Source organism: Nymphaea colorata, chromosome 3 (genome assembly GCF_008831285.2).
Source record: "Nymphaea colorata isolate Beijing-Zhang1983 chromosome 3, ASM883128v2, whole genome shotgun sequence".
NCBI lineage: Eukaryota > Viridiplantae > Streptophyta > Magnoliopsida > Nymphaeales > Nymphaeaceae > Nymphaea > Nymphaea colorata.
In genome coordinates this window covers 15,874,815-15,893,529 of record NC_045140.1, presented here as the reverse complement: position 1 = coordinate 15,893,529, position 18,715 = coordinate 15,874,815, and the positions used below count along the sequence as shown (strand labels likewise).

At 38.8% G+C, this 18,715-nt stretch overlaps 1 protein-coding gene, 1 long non-coding RNA gene and 1 pseudogene across 15 annotated transcripts in view; 2 read left to right on the top strand and 1 right to left on the bottom strand.

Moving 5' to 3' along the window:
- The window catches only part of LOC116251197 (uncharacterized), a 46,746-nt gene extending 38,268 nt beyond the window's left edge, over positions 1-8,478 (top strand). For 4 of the 14 annotated variants that reach the window (XR_007572865.1, XR_007572854.1, XR_007572853.1 and 1 more), the window contains 2 exons: positions 5,218-5,474; positions 5,697-8,478. Coding sequence is in view for 1 of the 14 variants with exons in the window: in XM_050076906.1 (XP_049932863.1) it covers positions 5,218-5,424 (207 nt within the window). In the remaining 13 variants the exon portion in view is untranslated. The other 10 variants (XR_007572861.1, XR_007572857.1, XR_007572848.1 and 7 more) reach the window with 6 other exon arrangements.
- Positions 8,479-10,312: 1,834 nt separating this feature from the next.
- On the bottom strand, positions 10,313-11,695 carry LOC116251492 (V-type proton ATPase subunit D-like; annotated as a pseudogene).
- A 1,071-nt stretch (positions 11,696-12,766) lies between these two features.
- On the top strand, positions 12,767-18,222 carry LOC116249834 (uncharacterized). Its single transcript, XR_007572715.1, has 4 exons — positions 12,767-13,256; positions 16,578-16,723; positions 17,527-17,672; positions 17,742-18,222. It is a non-coding gene; the product is annotated as an uncharacterized LOC116249834 (long non-coding RNA).
- Positions 18,223-18,715: the final 493 nt, after the last annotated feature.

Below are 18,715 nucleotides of genomic sequence, written 5' to 3'. Positions count from 1 at the left end.
CTGGTTGACACGACCAATGCATGACCAACTAGATGCTTTGGTATGATGGTCAGTTTTAGGAGGTTACACGTTAGACAAAAGGAAGTCAATGAAAAGCATGCACGCTCAAGGGTTGTGATGTGAATGATATGTGATCATTTCATTTTGAGCGCAAAAGATATGATGAACCTCATACAACAAAAGGGAAGAGACCTGAGAACTGGTCTAGGATCTCGATGAAGCAACATGGGCACCATCAAGTTAAAAATGTCAATTAGGTGCAATTGAAATAAAAGGCTGACTGGTTGACACGACCAATGCACGACCAACTAGATGCATTGGTAATATGGTCAGTTTTACGAGGTTACTCGTTGGACATAAGGAAAGTCAATGAAAAGCAAGCAATACTAGACAAGTGCGCTAAAGGGATGTGATGTGAATGATATGTGATCGTCTTATTTTGAGCGCAAAAGATACGATGAACCCCCTTACAACAAAAGGGAAAGCAGTCGTGTGAGACGTGGAAACTGCTTTAGGATCTTGATAAAGCAACATGTGCACCATCAAGTTAAAAATGTTGGTTAGATGCAATTGAAATAAATGGCTGACTCGTTGATACGACTAATGCATGGCCAACTAGATGCATTGGTATAATGGTCAGTTTTAAGAGGTTACTTGTTAGACAAAAGGAAAGTCAATGAAAAGCATGCAATACTTGACAAGGACACTCAAGGGATGTTATGTAAATGATATGTGATCGTGTCATTTTGAGCGAAAAAAGATACGATGAACCCCCTTACAACAAAAGGGAAAGCAGTTCTGTGAGACATGAGGACTGCTCTAGGATCTTGATGAAGCAACATGTGCACCATCAAGTTAAAAATGTCAGTTAGATGTTATTGAAATAAATGGCTGACTGGTTGAGATGACCAATGCATGGCCAACTAGATGCATTGGTATAATGGTCAGTTTTAGGAGGTTACTTGTTAGACAAAAGGAAAGTCAATGAAAAGCATGCAATACTTGACAAGGACCCTCAAGGGATGTTATGTAAATGATATGTAGTCGTGTCATTTTGAGCGAAAAAAGATACAATGAACCCCCTTACAACAAAAGGGAAAGCAGTCCTGTGATACATGAGGACTGATATGGGATCTTGATGAAGCAACATGCATACCATCATGTTAAAAATGTGAGTTAGATGCAATTGAAATAAATGGCTGACTGGTTAAGACGACCAATGCATGACCAACTAGATGCATTGATATAATGGTCAGTTTTACGAGGTTACTCGTTAGACATAAGGAAAGTCAATGGAAAGCATGCAATAGTAGACAAGTGCACTAAAGGGATGTGATGTGAATGATATGTGATCGTCTCATTTTGAGCGCAAAAGATACGATTAACCCCCTTACAACAAAAGGGAAAGCAGTCCTATGAGACGTGGAAACTGCTCTAGGATCTTGATGAAGCAACATGCGCACCATCAAGTTAAAAATGTTGGTTAAATGCAATTGAAATAAATGGCTGACTGGTTGACACGACTAATGCATGCCAACTAGATGCATTGGTATAATGGTCAGTTTCAGGAGCTTATGCGTATGACACAAGGAAAGTCAACGAAAAGCATGCAATACCTGACAAGTGCGCTCAAGAGATGTTATGTAAATGATATGTGATCGTGTCATTTTGAGCGAAAAAGATACGATGAAACCCCCTTACAACAAAAGGGAAAGCAGTCCTGTGAGACATGAGGACTGCTATAGGATCTTGATGAAACAACATGCGCACCATCAAGTTAAAAATGTCAGTTAGATGCAATTAAAATAAAAAAATAAATGGTTGACTGGTTGACACGACCAATGCATGACCAACTAGATGCATTGGTATAATGGTCAGTTTTAGGAGGTTACTCGTTAGACAAAAGGAAGTCAATGAAAAGCATGCAATACTATACAAGTTCGCTCAAGGGATGTGATGTGAATGATATGTGATCGTTTCATTTTGAGCGCAAAAGATACAATGAACCCCATACAACAAAAGGGAAAGCAGTCCTGTGATACCTGGTAACTGCTCTAGGATCTTGATGAGGCAACATGGGCACCATCAAGTTAAAAATGTCAATTAGATGCAATTGAAATAAATGGCTGACTGGTTGAAACGACCAATGCACGGCCAACTAGATTGATTGGTATAATGGTCAATTTTACGAGGTTACTCGTTAGACATAAGGAAACTCAATGAAAAGCATGCAATACTAGACAAGTGCATTAAAGGGATGTGATGTGAATGATATGTGATCGTCTCATTTTGAGTGCAAAAGATACGATGAACCCCCTTACAACAAAAGGGAAAGCAGTCCTGTGAGACGTGGAAACTGTTCTAGGATCTTGATGAAGCAACATGCGCACCATCAAGTTAAAAATGTTGGTTAGATGCAATTGAAATAAATGGCTGACTGGTTGACACGACTAATGCATGACCAACTAGATGCATTGGTATAATGGTCAGTTTCAGGAGCTTATGCGTATGGCACAAGGAAAGTCAATGAAAAACATGCAATACATGACCAGTGCGCTCAAGGGATGTTATGTAAATGATCTGTGATCGTGTCATTTTGAGGGAAAAAGATACGATGAACCTACAACAAAAGGGAAAGCAGTCCTGTGAGACATGAGGACTGCTCTAGGATCTTGATGAAGCAACATGCACACCATCAAGTTAAAAATGTCAGTTAGATGCAACTGAAATAAATGGTTGACTGGTTGACACGACCAATGCATGACCAACTAGATGCATTGGTATAATGGTCAGTTTTACGAGGTTTACTCGTTAGACAAAAGGAAGTCAATGAAAAGCATGCAATACTATACAAGTTCGCTCAAGGGATGTGATGTGAATGATATGTGATCGTTTCATTTTGAGCGCAAAAGATACAATGAACCCCATACAACAAAAGGGAAAGCAGTCCTGTGAGACCTAGGAATTCCTCTAGGATATTGATGAAGCAACAAAAATGTCAGTTAGATGCAATTGAAATAAATGGCTGACTAGTTGACACGACCAATGCATGGCCAACTAGATGCATTGGTATGATGGTCAGTTTTAGGTGGTTACTCGTTTGACGAGAGGAAAATACATAAAAAGCATGCAATACTAGACAAGTGCGCTCAAGGCATGTGATGTGAATTATATGTGATCGTCTCATTTTGAGCGCATAAGATACGATGAACCCCATACAACAAAAGAGAAAGTAGTCTTGTGAGACGTGTGGGTGACTTTAGGATGTTGATGAAGCGACTTGCACTGTCACGGCCCGACTACTCCGGACTGCGCGGCGCGTCAAGCTCTCGCCAGTAAGCCGCAAGCCTTCGTTTCGTTCAAGTGGGCGCAGATCACTTGAACGCTTTCTCGAAAACAAAGACAGAATACACAAAGAGAGTGTGGGCAAGGAAAAATGCAACTGTTGGACACCCTTGCTCACTTAGTTGACATCCAAGGTTGCCGCCATCATTCCTGGTTCCAGACAGTGAATTCAGTGAATAATCGTGCAGGGTAAAGTTTTTCTCTCTCCCATGTTATTCAATGAATAATCGTGGATCATTCCTGGTTTCACTTAAATCTTTTAGGTGATATTCAAGTTCAGACTTGTGTGTGGATCCAACACTTAAGTGCCTCTGTATCCATTTTAAGAATTTTCTTTGCTCCCTTATTGTTGCTCGCTAGCTAGTAATCGCTAGTGATGAAGCCCATCAGTGTTGTGAAATGTGATGAGGCGAAGCAAAGCGATGAGCTTGTCGAGGTGGAATGAAGCGGAAGCTTGAAGACAAATTCATAAATTTATCACAATAACATAAAATGTGTTCTATTTCATTTTTCAAATCGTTATTACTATAATTAATCAATCAAACAATTGCAATTAAGCTAGCACATGCAATTATGAATTCGTGATATAAAGCTAAAGTATGCATATTTATCATGATTCATAGTTGAACCATATGTTTATTGAGCTAACAAGTGCTGATCTAAAGAGATAAAAGAGAAAGAGAGGTTGCGCGAGTTGGTGTCTTGACAATGCAAAAAAAGACCGTGCAGGTTGATTAAAAATAGTAGCGATTTTTAAATTATTAGTTCCATCTATTAGGCTTGACTCTCTTCCCTTCTGCGTACTTTAATCAATCCTGAAATCCTCCCTTCGCCTCGATTCGTCCATGTAAATTAAGGGTGCTTGAGTTACTTCGTCAAGGGGAAGGCAATAGAACCATCCATATAGATATATAATACATTATAACAAGGAAATATCTTAAATCTTCAAAAGTGCAAAAAAGAAAGAAAAGGCAATGGTGAAAAATACTCACTTCATGTTTCAACTGCATCATGACATTTTACATGGCAAACCCTTCATGATTAGTTCATTTTTCTGCATTTTTTGTTCCCTTGCAGATCAAGTTTAATGTCCTTTTTCTTTTTGCTTTTGTCTCAATCAAGAGCCGGTTTGAGATTATTTTTATCTGTCTGACACATAAGTGTCTAATTCAAAATATATGATTGTTTACAAACACGTCTAGATTGAGGAAGATTCCTATCAAACTATTATGAGATCACACTTATAAGATCAGATTGCACCTATCAAATTTATTTCAGTTGGGCAGCAGCTCTGTTGAAAATTTACGAAAACTAATAATAAATTATTGGGATAGGTTTGAGTGGGATCAGTGATCAGAGAGGTTGCGCGAGTTGGTGTCTTGACAATGCAAAAAAAGACCGTGCAGGTTGATTAAAGATAGTAGCCAGTAATTATATTGAGTAAGATTTTTAAATTATTAGTTCCATCTATTAGGCTTGGCTCTCTTCCCTTCTGCGTACTTTAATCAATCCTGAAATCCTCCCTTCGCCTCGATTCGTCCATGTAAATTAAGGGTGCTTGAGCTACTCCGTCAAGGGGAAGGCAGGCAAAGACATTTTGGATACTAAAATGTAAAATCTTCTTCATGTATTGTAAGTGTCATTTGATAAAAGTAGCTAGTTGCACATATGGATGAGATGCCTTTCTTCCCGTTTTTGGTGTTCTATTTTCCTCTTGACGGCTCTATAGATGGTTGTTTTTAATATTCGTTAATCTCATTTTTCTGTGCAGGAAGCACGTGCTTTTCTTCCCCTTTTTGGTGTTCTATTTTCCTCTTGACGGCTCTATAGATGGTTGTTTTTAATATTCGTTAATCTCATTTTCCTGTGCAGGAAGCGCGTGCTTTATTGGGATGGCTGAGTACCAGAGGTAACTATGCTGCTCCTCTCCAGGTGTTCCGTGGGATTGATATACAGAGTTTGATACCCAAGATGACTAAATCTATAGCTGATAAGGTCCAGCGTCAAAAAGCTCGATTTAAAAGCCAGAAGGTGCAAAAAAAATACAATGTCTATGCATTCTGTGAGTCTCTTGCTTGAAGCTATTTTACTTAAAGCAAGATCACTGGAACAGCTTGGTTTAAGAAAAGGTACAGTATCTAGTTGTGTAATCACCTTTCTGTTTGAAAATGGAGTTCTTAGTCTTCTAGCAGACATGTCTGGATTTGTTTGACTGTCTTACTTTGTTTGTATGTCTTAATCATTTAGCATGCTGCGCATGATTAGTAACACTATGTTTAATGGTATTTACGATGTGTAGATATACTAATCAATTTTCTTTTACCATATCGTATTTGCAACCCGACATGCAGTCAAGTTTTCTGAAAGCAGACAGAACTTGATCAAGAACTTTGAACATTCTCTTTCCTTGGTGGATTGGAACTATTATCCAATTACACAGTTTATACAGCAGTAACAGCACTATAACACCAAGGGAATAATGTTGGGACTGTCATTGACAGGTAGACTTCAACTTCAACTGCTAAGGAGGCTTTTTTTCTTTTTTTGTGGCTTGCTTCTCTTTCCATATCTTTTCCTCTTTATTGCATTTTTTATACTGACGCTTCAAATAAATGCTTTTTCTCCTTCTTTTCATGTAATTTTTTACGGTCTGGACAGTTTCAACTTTCTGAAATGCTTAAGTTCGTCGACATGAATTCTGTGTTTGTTCACTTATTCAGAATATTCGATCTTGCTTTTTTTTTTATGACATTTAACTACTTCTGTTGTAAAAGAGCGTTACTATTGGAGTTAAAAGAACAAAATTGATTATATATTTCCTAACTTCAAAATTTCATGTGGTAATAAATATGTTGACAATTCCTATGAATGCTTGTGAGCATGTTTTTGTTCTCTCTCAGTTTTTGTTTTCTATAAACTTCACATGTTTGCTTTTTCTTTTTTCTTTTGGGTGAGTTGATTTCAGAATTCAATGAATGTGAACCATAGAAGACTCACCTTCTGTTTGTGATTTGACAGAGGCTGCCAAGGTGTGCAATGCTATCCTGGACAGTAATTTGTGTGCTTGATTTCTTGTTAAATCTCACAGAACCAAGAAGATTCCTCAACTTTGACAGGCCGTTGTTATTATGTCACAGACGTCACAGAATATGAAAAAACAGACTGTGATACTGAAACTTGTGATTCTCAATGACATGCGTGATCTCCATATGCTGATGAAGCACAAGTTGTGATTCTTTAGCCCTTTGAAAGGCAAAAGAATGATGGTTTTACAGCTTTTTGGGCAAGAGGATGATAGTGGTTACATGGTGGTTCTGTTGGTTTCGCTTTTCTTTTCCATTATTGTTTTTAATGTTGTAGAATCATCCTATTAAGTGTTTGGTGTGTGGTCACACCATGATGAAGACTATTCTAGGAGGCGAATTATTAAAAAATTACTTGCAAGCAGCGGGAAACTTGTAAAAGCACGTAGGCAGTAGTCAGGACAACAAATGCCTGTGGGGACAAATTACTGCCAAAAAGAAATTAAAATGTGTTCATTTTGTTTTAAGAAGGATTTCAAGTTCTTTTACCTTCATACCTGTGTCACGTATATGGGTTCTCGGCAACAGACTTGTGTCCAGGAGCAAGAATTTAGGAAAAAGCTGCCATGATTTTGCCACGGGAAGGGCTGCCCTGTTGTGAAAGAAGCCATCTTTCACCAAGAAGGAAAAACTCCAGTCGAAGCGAGTTTGTCAATAAGCTTTGAACCCTGTTATCTCATGCTTCTCAAACGAGCTTTGTGTAAGTAGTCTTTCATGGTCTCAAAAGGTTCTAAAAAGGAATGTTATATCTTGTATGTAGGGGAGCAATTTCGGTCGATATGGGAATTATTTGTCTCGTCTGAGTCTTCCCTGTTCTTGCTTTGCAAATACCACTTAAAATGAGCTGGAATTTATCAAAGTAATATGCCTTCTGAGTTCTGCTAGAATCATGGGCATGCAATTTAGCAGAGCTTTTGAGTTACAAAGGGACCACAGGATCAAGAATCATGATCAAATGTGGAGCATTGGAGGCATGATCTCAGATGCTCTCCAACGCCATCCTCAATTCTGGATTTTGTTCAATAACTCAACGACGAGAACTACTGAGAACCATATAGTAGTAGCAGCAGCAGCAGTTGATGTTGACGATGATGATTATTTTATTATTATTGTCTGCAGTTTATTCAATCGTTCTTGCAGCCTAATTGACTGGCTCTTGTACGCTATAGACTATGAATTTCAGTTTCGCTTCATTAGCTGAACTATAGTTCCCCATTTGCCAGTAAATTACTCTTTACCTATCTTTTCTGATGGTTCTTGAAATACATACTTGCACAGGCTTAAATTTAAACAGGCACAGGTTGCAAAACAGACATCTTCTTTGACGTAGGAGAGAACGTGGGATTTCTTTGCATTAGAATCTTCCCCACCAAGCTAAAGGGCAGCCTTCTAGATTTAGTTAGAAACCTTGTGCGAAAGGGTGTGTAGCACTGCATGACTAACTTTCGCCGGTTCAGTCCCTTTGCTGCTCTCGACCTCCTCTACTCGCAGATCACAAACATGTAAGTCAACGGCCTCAGCTGCTTGGTTCCAATGGTTCTTACGTGCATCACTGTGCAGATTGCTTTATCTTGCAATAATGTGATACATAAAACGCTTGAATCTTCCAGCGAAACTGATGAACAAAATACAACCTAGTCGTTGTTCCCTATAACTGAGGCAGGCTCTTATCTAGACACTCAAGAAATTACCTTTCAGCATTAGCTTTCTCTCGAAATTCAAAACTTATTGCACTACCCTTGAACAATCTCAAACACCACAATTAACAGGTATTTTCTGGAAAAGACCATTAACAGGTGTCTTCATGAAGCTGAAGAAAGTGCTCAGGTTAAATGTTACCTGTAGAAGGTTAAACACTAGGGTTGTCTGGGTGCAAGTAACCAGGGCATTCTCATTCAGTTACAGCTCTGCAATTTAATTCATCTAAATCAGCAGATATTCAGAAAAGGTACATAGGTTGAAGAAGCTGATACCTCGACCTTGACAGAAATAGCATAGGTGCTATGCCCCCAGCTTGTATCTGAGGTACCAGTAATCTTCAACACTTAAATATCTCATAACATCCTTACAAACATTTGGAAAGGCTGCTACATATTGGTAACTTGATGTCTTTCAGACAAGTTGGAATGCGGCTTCAACTTGTGACTTCCCTCAATTTCCTCTCTCTGAAACCTTGTTGGTTTTCTTTTCTAACAGATCACGAGTGACATCAGACATCCCGTAAAATTGTTAATTGTTATTTAAACAAAAGATGGATGATGTGCTCCAATTGAAGGTTAAGATTTGGGTGTACGTGGGATTTTGGCTTAGCAGCACTAGCACTGAAGGAGGCATGCGTGTCATCAAATCAATGTCGCAGCAAGAATCCAGACCAAGGCTTTGTTTGTAACTAAGATGTTAGTTGATTCAACTGGGCAAGTTTTCAAGGGGATTATTTGGAAGGATGGTACCAAGCTGTTACGGCCAGGAACTCATTGAGGAGCTGCCAGAGGATTGAGCTCAATCAGCAGCAGGATCTCTGTTACATCTCGCAGAAAGTATTGGAAAGGACGGATAACTGGGAGACAGGACACGGCTTCTTGCTAGATTTTCTGAAGTCAGGGATCATCTAGATATCATCTGGGTGAAAACTAAGTTCATTCCATCTGGATGTCTGTCAGTCAATGCTATAGACCCAATAACACATCTGGGTAGAAGACTAGCTTCCTTCCCTGTGGATGCGAGTCCTTCAATGCTATAGACCTAATGAGATGTGCATGTGGTATCCTTAGTAGTTACAAGTGCTAAGATAGCCTTGGTGAAGGCCAAAAACAGAAAATGAAAAAAAAAAAAGGAAGAAGGAGAAAAAAATAAAAATAAAATGAAGCAAAATAATAAAGAAAAGTGAAACTGGAAGAAGAACAGTGGGGGAAAAGGAACTCTAAGATATCTTTTTCACTTGAGTGCCCAAGTGACCCAGCCTAGTCGAGAAGGTGGCAGTGTAGGGCATAGCCACTCGTAGGCGCATTTTTACAACTAAGGTGGCACCAAAAAGACAGCAACCAACATGGTAAGCATGTTTAGATGACATACATACACTCAAAGCTAAGGTGCAGAGTTAAAGCCAAGCAAGTACACACATCACATACAACAGAAACCTGACCCAAATTCAAGCCAACCTGCTATTTTTAGCAGGAAAATTTTGTTCAAAGACCATTGCTAAATAATACCTGAATTTGTTTGCAACAGTTCATTTGCTGTGCCTTCATAGTAGAAGGCACAAGTTTCTCATGTGACGCTTCCTCTCTTCCCCAATTTCAAAATATGCAATCATTGTAAAGACAGCAAGGCATATGAATGACCAAAGAATTAAAAATTCGTGACCAAGATCAATTGACATTCGAGCAGCCCACAAAAATTTTATCAATTGCTTATATATTAGCTTTGCATTCGCTTGTCAAACAAATTGCACCTATTGTCGCGATTCATTCACTAGATGCCTTTGCCCCATCACTTCAGAAATAGCTGGATTAGAAAATTTTTTAATATTAAACACCTTCAGAACAAGTGCCATGAAGGAACTGCAGCTACACAAGGAGTCGACAATAATGAACCGTGATTGGAAGTAGAATTACCAAGTCTTTGTTGCTAGATTTGATACAGAGTTGTAGGTACTACATTATATTTAAATCAGATTTCAGACCGATCTATATAGATTAAATGACAAATTTGTAGAGCAATGCTTTAGGCTATAAAATAATCCAAAGCACAGCAAGGAGAACAGCTGGACTGAGAAAAGTAAACATCGAAAAGCAAAACGAAGAATGAACAAGTTCACCTGAAAAGGGAAAACGGGGAAATTGGCCAAGAAAATTAGGAAGAAAGATTTTGCATCGGGCAAGATATCATCTTCAAAACTATAGCTTATTCCATAAGATACGCTCTAATACAACACATCGAAATCTCTCATATGCTACATTATGCTAACTCAAAGTTTAATTTATTTTCATCACGTGCTGGAAGAACCAAAATGAACACCCTTCAAGTAGAAAAAGGAAGGCCTCGTTTCCAGCCCAGGAAAGCTACTGATTCCAACATTACTCGAAAACAATATCCTGGAAAGAAATATAGCACAGGATCAAACAGAACCTCTTAGAAGATAATGTCTTCATCCTTCTCCACTGCCAGCAGATGGTGCGCGGCATTGATTGAGATCCCCTTCTTGAGAGAAATCTTCTCCGCCTCCTGCTCCTCCGCGCACTGCTTGGCCTCTAGCATTTGCCGCTCGATTTCCCTCTTCTTGTACCCCTGAATCTTCTTAAGCCGAAAGAAATCCTCCCCCTCTAGCTCATCGAGCTCACCCTTGATGTAATTGATTGTGTTCCCGAGCCTCGGCTTCACCACGTTCTCGGGAGCGTTGACCCTCCGATTCGTCGTTTTTATCGCCTCATCGAGCGTCAGGAACGACGTCTGCAGAGAAGCGAGCTCGATACGACCTCGATGGCCTTGATGTAGGCTGCGCGGCAGAGCTGGATCTGCTGCCCGCTCCTCGCTAGCCCGGTCAGATCATTCTTGGTCTCACCGTCGCTGAAATACTCGAACCGCGGGAGCTTGACGCCGGCGACGTTCTCCTGACGGGAACGAACCTTCAGCGTCGCAGATCGGACGTTCTCGAGGACGACGTGCTTGACATTATCGCCGGCGACATACTTGGCCTCCGTGAGGTCGAAAGCGGATGTCTTCACGATGTCGCCCATCGACTCCTTGGCCGAGACGATCTTCTTCAGGATCTGCCGGACCTGAACGGTCAGGGCGTCGCTCTTCATTTTGAGTAGGGCGTGGCCCCTCATGGCACCGATTAGGCGGGCCTTCATGACCCCGAGCATTCGGAACGACGTTAAGCCTCTGACCCTGGCCGCCCATCTTCCTGGCAATACCTAAACCCTAGCCTAATCGGAACGATTCCGAACAAGAAGAACACAAATCTTTACACCCAAGTAATCCCAAAATCATGATTCTTTCAATCTAATTGCATAAAAACCTGATCAGACGGAGTACCTTCTCCGTTCTCCAACCCAAAGTTTTTGATGAGACGATAGAAACACTGATTTACAATCCAACCTCAAATGCAAAATGCTAACCGAATTCTGCTTCCGAGTTCGGACCCTCGTCGAGTACCCTTTGCGACAAGAAACGTACATCTCAGTTGTCCATGAACCATCCGTCGTGCGATTCAGTTTGAACGTCTCCTTCAATCGCCCGATAAAAACAGTGAATCCCTTGGCACAATCTTACTACTGATATACTGAAGTTAACTTGTCAAATTAAAGAAAAGATAAAAAGGAAGTATCATGTAAGGGGCTAACTTTTGGCCATAATTTCAAGAGATGATGGGACTAAAAGAACTCTCCAGTTTGAATGATGGTATCTTGAAAGAGCTTCTACTTCATCATAGTCATCTAAGTTTAAATGTAGTCTTTGTTAAGTTATAAACAAATGACAATAAGAATGTCATTTTCTTTATGCTAATATCAAGAGCCAAATAGGCAAAACTTGCTTACCACTTTGAGGATTTTCACTTACATGGGAAATGGGGAGATTTGCCCAATCCAGTTGACATCAATATATGATATTTATCTAAAACTAAATTTGATGTGTATCCAAGTTTGAATCCAGCCAGGCATTATTTAAATATGAATTTGAACCCTAATCCAATCTGAATTTGATCAGATTTCTTATTCGAATTTCAATTTGTTTTCTTGTCTCCCATATATGATGTATTTGAAGCCGCTTGGTTGCCTGGAGATCAGATCTAAATTAGATTTGTTGGCATCATTGGCGATAATAAGAAATTGCTCCCAGCTGATCTTTATTGACACACTCAAACGGCATTTAAGAGGCAAAGATTCATAGTGCAGCTCCAAGAGGCTTCCTTTGCTAAGCTTATTTTGATACTTTAATTTGCAGCTTACAAGAGGCGCACCGCACATACGAAATCTAAAAAAAAATAAGTGAATTCTTTTTGTCCTCATAAATTGAGAAACTTCAATCTTTTTTCTTCCAAGTACATGGGGACGATACACGACCAGAGTCCTTCATTTTTTAATGTGGCCGTCTTAATTTATCAATGAGATTGAAGATGGTGGTATGTGCGAGTATATTTTGTTGTTAATTAGGACACTTGCAAGATGCACTTTGATCTTTGTGCCAATGGATGGAAAGCGAGTTATTTCGGTTCCATTTTTATATTCTTTAGAGCAGGCTAGTTTGGACTTAACCGCCTTTCCGTTCCGCTACTTAGGAAGTTCCCTTTTTTAGACGGACAGCTGTAATGTTATCCTTTTATTTTATTTACCGACTTCGAAGTTTAACGGCCATCTTGAATGTTTCGCGGGTAAAGCCATTGCCGCGGGAGAGAGAGAGCAGAAGACCGCTTTATTGAAAGCCAATGCCGCGGGAGAGAGAGCGCAGAAGGCCTCTTTCTTGAAAGCCAATGCTGCGGGAAAGGGAGAGCAGAAGATCTCTTTCTTGAAAGCCGATAGTGTGGGAGAGGGAGATAATGCAGAGAGAGGGAGAGAGAGAGAGAGAGCCCGCACTGGTCGTTGTCGTGGGTGGGGCTTGTGGTTTCAAGCAGAGGTAGAGCCGGTTGAATGCAACGAGCTTTTCCGGCTTCGGCGACCCTTTTCTCAGGTTCCTTGGGTTTGCGAATCCGACGAACCTAATTTTGAATCGCTCGCAGCCGGCAAAGGCCGTCGAAGATCGGCTGATCGGCAGCCCTAAACCTTCTCAAATGAACCCCTTCGCCGCCTACTCCCCTCCTTGGCAGCCATCGGAGGGTCTGGTTTTGAGGTATCGTTTGTTTCTTCCTTCTTTCCTTCATACCCAAACCACTGCCCATTAAATGAACTACTCTCTTTTTCTCTCTCACATTTCCATCTTATTCATGTTGTTTGCCATTTTTTCTCTTGAACCTTTTTCTTTCGTCTCATCAGAGTAAAATTTTTCCTGCGGATGCATCATTTTGCTCGATTCTCTGTAGTTGCAGTATAGCCTTTTGTGCTCTGTTAAGTTCCTTCCGTGAACCCACAAATCGATGATTCGCTTGGCTGATTTGTATTTGATTTCCTTTGTTTGTCGTGTATTTCTCATTTGTTTCACAACTTTCATCCAATGTTATGTTCATAGTCTTCCTCTATTATGTTATTATGTTGAGAGCTTTTCCATGAATGACATAAAATGTTAGTTGAATGTTGCTGAAAACCACACTCTCCTAAGGTTTCCTTTTACCCCTTTTGAGTGTGTATGCGTTCGTTCACTGAATTCGTGCTTGGGTTTCGTATCTGCAGTGGCTTTGATTGTTATAAGGTGATGGCTTTTTTTGTATGATTTTTCTATCGAATGTCTAGAAGTTGAATTGCTTTGTCTCTAAATTATGTTGGTTCTCATCCATTTTTATTTTTTTCATCCCCAAAGTTCTATTTTAAAGTGACTGTTTTTTAAGTTATTCAAATTTTAATTTGATTGCATATGAGGCACATGGTTCGTGCCTCAAGCTGGACGAGGAGTATGCTACTTCTTGATGTGGAACCAGATTAGAATGAACTAATAGTCTTAGAGTTAATAAAGGACATTTTTTCTGATTCTCCTCCTTCATTGTCAACATGGAATCAACTGTAGCTTGAATCGAAGGCCATCTGACACCATCTCCAGATGTGATCTAACATATCTCGATTGTGGGTGTTTTCTTAATTGTCGTAGTCTCCTTCCTGGATGTGTTAATCACCAAAATCTACCGATAATCTAGGAGATCTGGTGATCTTGGATCTGATCAGTTGCAACCGCAATGCAGCAATGCCTCTTTCTCTTGATTGCCCAGGTAAATCTAAAACTTGTGGACATCGTGTATATGGGCACATATCTGATGCATTGCTGTTGGAAAAATCAGATGGGGATCAGAGCATTCGTGGTGGAATAGAAATCAAAAGTGTGTCTGATTGTGTGTGTGGAGAGGGAGATCTATTGTGGGTCTGATCGTAAGTGTTGTAGAAGATCATGTTGTTGGAAGGTGAAGTGTTCAATCTTTTTTTTTTGTGGAAACATTCAGAATCTCAGACCATATATGAAGTTGTCTGGTCCCTGTCTATAGGGTTTTGAATTTGTTGATGCCTCAATATTGATTGTTGTGAAGTTGTTTGGATCTGATTTTTTTTTAAAGCTGTTTTGATCATATATGAAGCTTGTTGTATTTGGACTTCCAAGTATTAGAATGACTTTATTGATATTTTTATTGCTTTCTAAGGTTAGATTAGTTAGTTAGTTACATATAGGTTTTGAATATAGTCAGTTACATGTAGATTCATATGCATTACGTTTCTAGGCTCACTTTTCTTAAGTTGTTATGGTGATTGCATGAAAATGGGCGAGTGGACAGGTAAGTGCTAGTTCTGTTTTAAATTTTTTGAGCTTTCATTTTGTTAAAGTTTATTTGTATGTTTTTTGTTGTTCCTGAGTGCTTGCATGTTTTAGAGTACCTTGTGCATCTTTCTAGCCATAAAAAACAGAAAAGAAAAGCTCTGGTTTCCAACCTACATGTTTTATTCTTCAACAGAAGGTTGTTTGAAATTTAAATTCATTTAAAAATATTGAATCTGGTTGAAAATTTCTAATTTTTGGTTTGGGCATATCTTATGTGTTTAAAAGAAAGACCAAAGGCTACTTAAGTAAAATATTTTCAGAAGAATCCCCATTTTAACATGTTGATTTCAAACTATCAAAAACAAAGAAAGCTTGTCGATGTAACAGAATAGAGGCTTTTTGAACACAGTTTAGAAGGTTGAAGTTAGCACTCTGGGCTCATTTTTGGTCAGTAACTTTCTAAATACTTCTGGGAAGTGTGCCAAAAAGTTCGGAAATTTTGGAGTTGCAGAAAGAGAGAGATTGAATTTCTGGCAAAATCCATGTTTCTTCTCTGTGAAAACAGAATTATGTTTTCCCTGTTTTCTAAATCAAATTCCTTGATTTTTAATTTTCTGTTGGTTTTTTTATTCTATTGTTTTCTTTAGGAGAATTATCTTTTATTTCATATTAATGGTGGATATTTGGACGTCTGTATCTTTGTAATTTTTTTGCATTACAGAACTTGTCATGAATTGTATGTACCTCATGAAAGTGCAGGGTGGCCAAGGGTGAAAATATTTACTCTGTTTATTTCTTGTTTGCTTGCTTTTGGTGCATTTTTTGTTTGTAGTATTGTTTGCACTGTTCATGCCTAGCAAAAGTTATTTTGTTGTGAACCCGCTGAGTTAGGACTTAGGACTATGGCTTGTCCTTTCACAGGAGGTAGGCTAGGCTAGAAGCCATAAGTAGGAACTGGTTCATTCACCAAGGGTATTCGTAATGTACGCTATGGCAAAAAACTTTAGGAACGATTCTTCATCAATTTGAATCGGAAGCAAAAAGTGTCCTGATAAGACAAGGACACTCAAAAGGCCTTCCAATTTAAAGTGAAGAAGGTGTTGCTAATAATGGGAACAATGTGACGTTGAGATTCACACAAAATCCAGGACCCTAGATCCATCCTGTCATAGAATATTTTGTTCATGCATCCTGCAACAAATTTCTGCAATCAGAAGACCTAAGATTGCAACATACAACTTTGAGGTTGAACCCCATTTGATTCAAATGTTACCATCATTTGATGGGTTGTCTCATGAGGATCATTATGAACACTTTGATGAGTTCTTCGACATTTGTTTCATCATTCAGATGAACAATTTTGGTAAGGCGACCTTCAAGTTCATCATCAGTTTTTCTAGTTTACAAAGCTCATACATTGCAAATTGTTTTTAATTTACAAAATTTACAACTTTCACAAGTTTTTGTAAACTCTAACATTTTACAAGTAAAATAATAGGATTTAATGAGCTTAACACATTTTACAATTTTTGAAAATTTTGGAAGTATGGTTTCAACTTGTAAAATTTTTGTCTTTCATAGACCTTTTGGCAATTATTTCAGCCTGTTTAAAGCTACCATTATCTTGAGTTTATTTTTTGCATTATTTTTTCTAAACATGATAGCAATTGTTTTTGTTTTACATGATTTTTTATATATTTTTATAATGACTACAAACTTTTATAATGCCCCTGTAACCATTGCTCATGTTTTTAGAAGACGCTTCCCTGCAATTGATGCAGTGGATAGAGCAAGAGTGGTAGTGCTGGTGGTGGTGAAGTTGTGATCAAGTGCTGCTCATGCTGATGGTGGTGAAGATGTCATCAAGTGCAGGTCAGGTGTACTATCCAATCTGGATGAAGGTAATCTCAAACTCATGTTGCTCTCTCTCTCTCTCTCTCTCTCTCTCTCTCTCTCTCTCTCTCTCTCTTTTGTTTGGTTGTGCATGATCTTATCGCTCCCTTTTAAAGTGATTGTTTCTACTCAAATGAGACGAGAGTACTTTGATGGCAACAATACACCTAAAAGAAATCTGCCCACCCCTAACAACGTGTTTCGATTAGCACTCTTTTCAAAGTGGAGTTCTTATAGTTTTCAGGTGACATTAAAAAATGAGTTTGAGAAAAAGAAAAACCCAATTTTATCAAAACCTAGTTTTCAAAAGGAGAAAATGTCGAAAGACACAGGACACAACCATACTGCACAACATATAAAAGAATTACTACCAAAACCAAAAAAAAAAAAAAATCTCTTGTTGCTGAAATATGCTTACTATGTCAGCCTTCAAAACGACAAGTCTCACATTACTGGATCCCATCCCTTAGTTTATGCAGGCACAGAAAGCTGCCTTTTGAGTTTTGAGTAAAGAAAAGGGTGTAATCACATAAGCAGGAAGAAATAACGTATACGAAGGCTTCAAGAAAGGCTCAGCTTTATGAAGCATGTTGCCAACTTACCGTGCACCTTTTGCACTACAGACATCAAATTCTTAGAAAAACACCATTTCGTTGTTGAAAAATTTTGTGGTTCACACTTCCCAATTAGAAACTCAGGGAGTATAAACCCATTATGCCAACTTCTTACACCCACAAAATATCAACAAAAGCATTTGCAAGAAAGTAGCAAGACGATTTTCAACTAAAATTTGTTTTTGCTTCTCTTGCAGTCTTCAGTTTGTGTCCATTTCCTGAAGAAACAAAATTGATGGCTGGAATCCCATTAGAGGAAAATTTGAAGCTGAACCATACAAATGGAAAACCGCTTCTCTGTAAAAATGGACCCAAATGTGAATGTAATTTACTTCAACGGGAGGTAAGACTTGTCCATTGGAAAGAATACTTTTTGTGTATATTATACTGATACCACTTTGTTTTGCCGCAGACAGGAAACAGAATTTAGTTATGGAAGAAGACTTCATAAGAGGTTGTACTATAAACGCCTTCAAAAAAAAATTCCTTGAATTTCAAACAAAAGAAATAAAAAAATAAGTACAAATAAATTTCAATCCATAAGTACCTGAAATAGGGTAATCAAGGCTGCATCTATGTAGTCCTGCTGAGGAGTGTAAGTATACAGGATGTCCACAGGGTATTTCCGTCCTTGGATATGGACAGCTTTTGCACCACCAAGGCACTCAGAGAATCCCCTTGCATCAAGACTAGCAGACATGACAATCAACTTTAAAGGGCAACCTGAGGGAGATGCTTGGCCCTTCCAACCACTTCCACTTCCAATTGATGTGTCTTCATTGGAGTCTATATTATCGATTTTCTTGACATTGTCCTTGTTCATGACTTGCTGTGACCTTGATTTTTGAACACCTTTCAAAATGCCTAATACCACATCTGTGTGGACTGTCCTCTCATGAGCTTCATCAACAATGACAACTGAATACTTAGATAGTAGAGGGTCCAACAATGCTTCCCTGCAAGCAAAAAGCAACATATCGATTACATTAGGAACTCAAGACAACGCGCAAGACCACATGAATAAATTGTTATGAAATATTTTTTTTTTAATTATAAAGGTTTCTTTATTAAAAACATTATAAAATTTGCTTTGAAAAAAAAAACTAATAATACTTTCAATAGCTTGACTAAGCTTTGGATGGCCAGGGGACCATCCTATTTTGAACCTTAGTTATCAAGATCAGAAGTCGAACTCAGGTTGGTCAGGTTGGTCAAGGCCCTCAAAAGACTCGTCAGGGGTAGTTGATCTGAGTCAAGTCTAAGATGGTTCACTAAAATAATATTGATAGGGCACTAAAGAAAGGGTTGGAGCCTCGGGGGTAGGCTAAAGGGAAACTATAAGGAAAAGAAGAAACTTCCTAAATTTTTATGTCTGATGGTTCATGG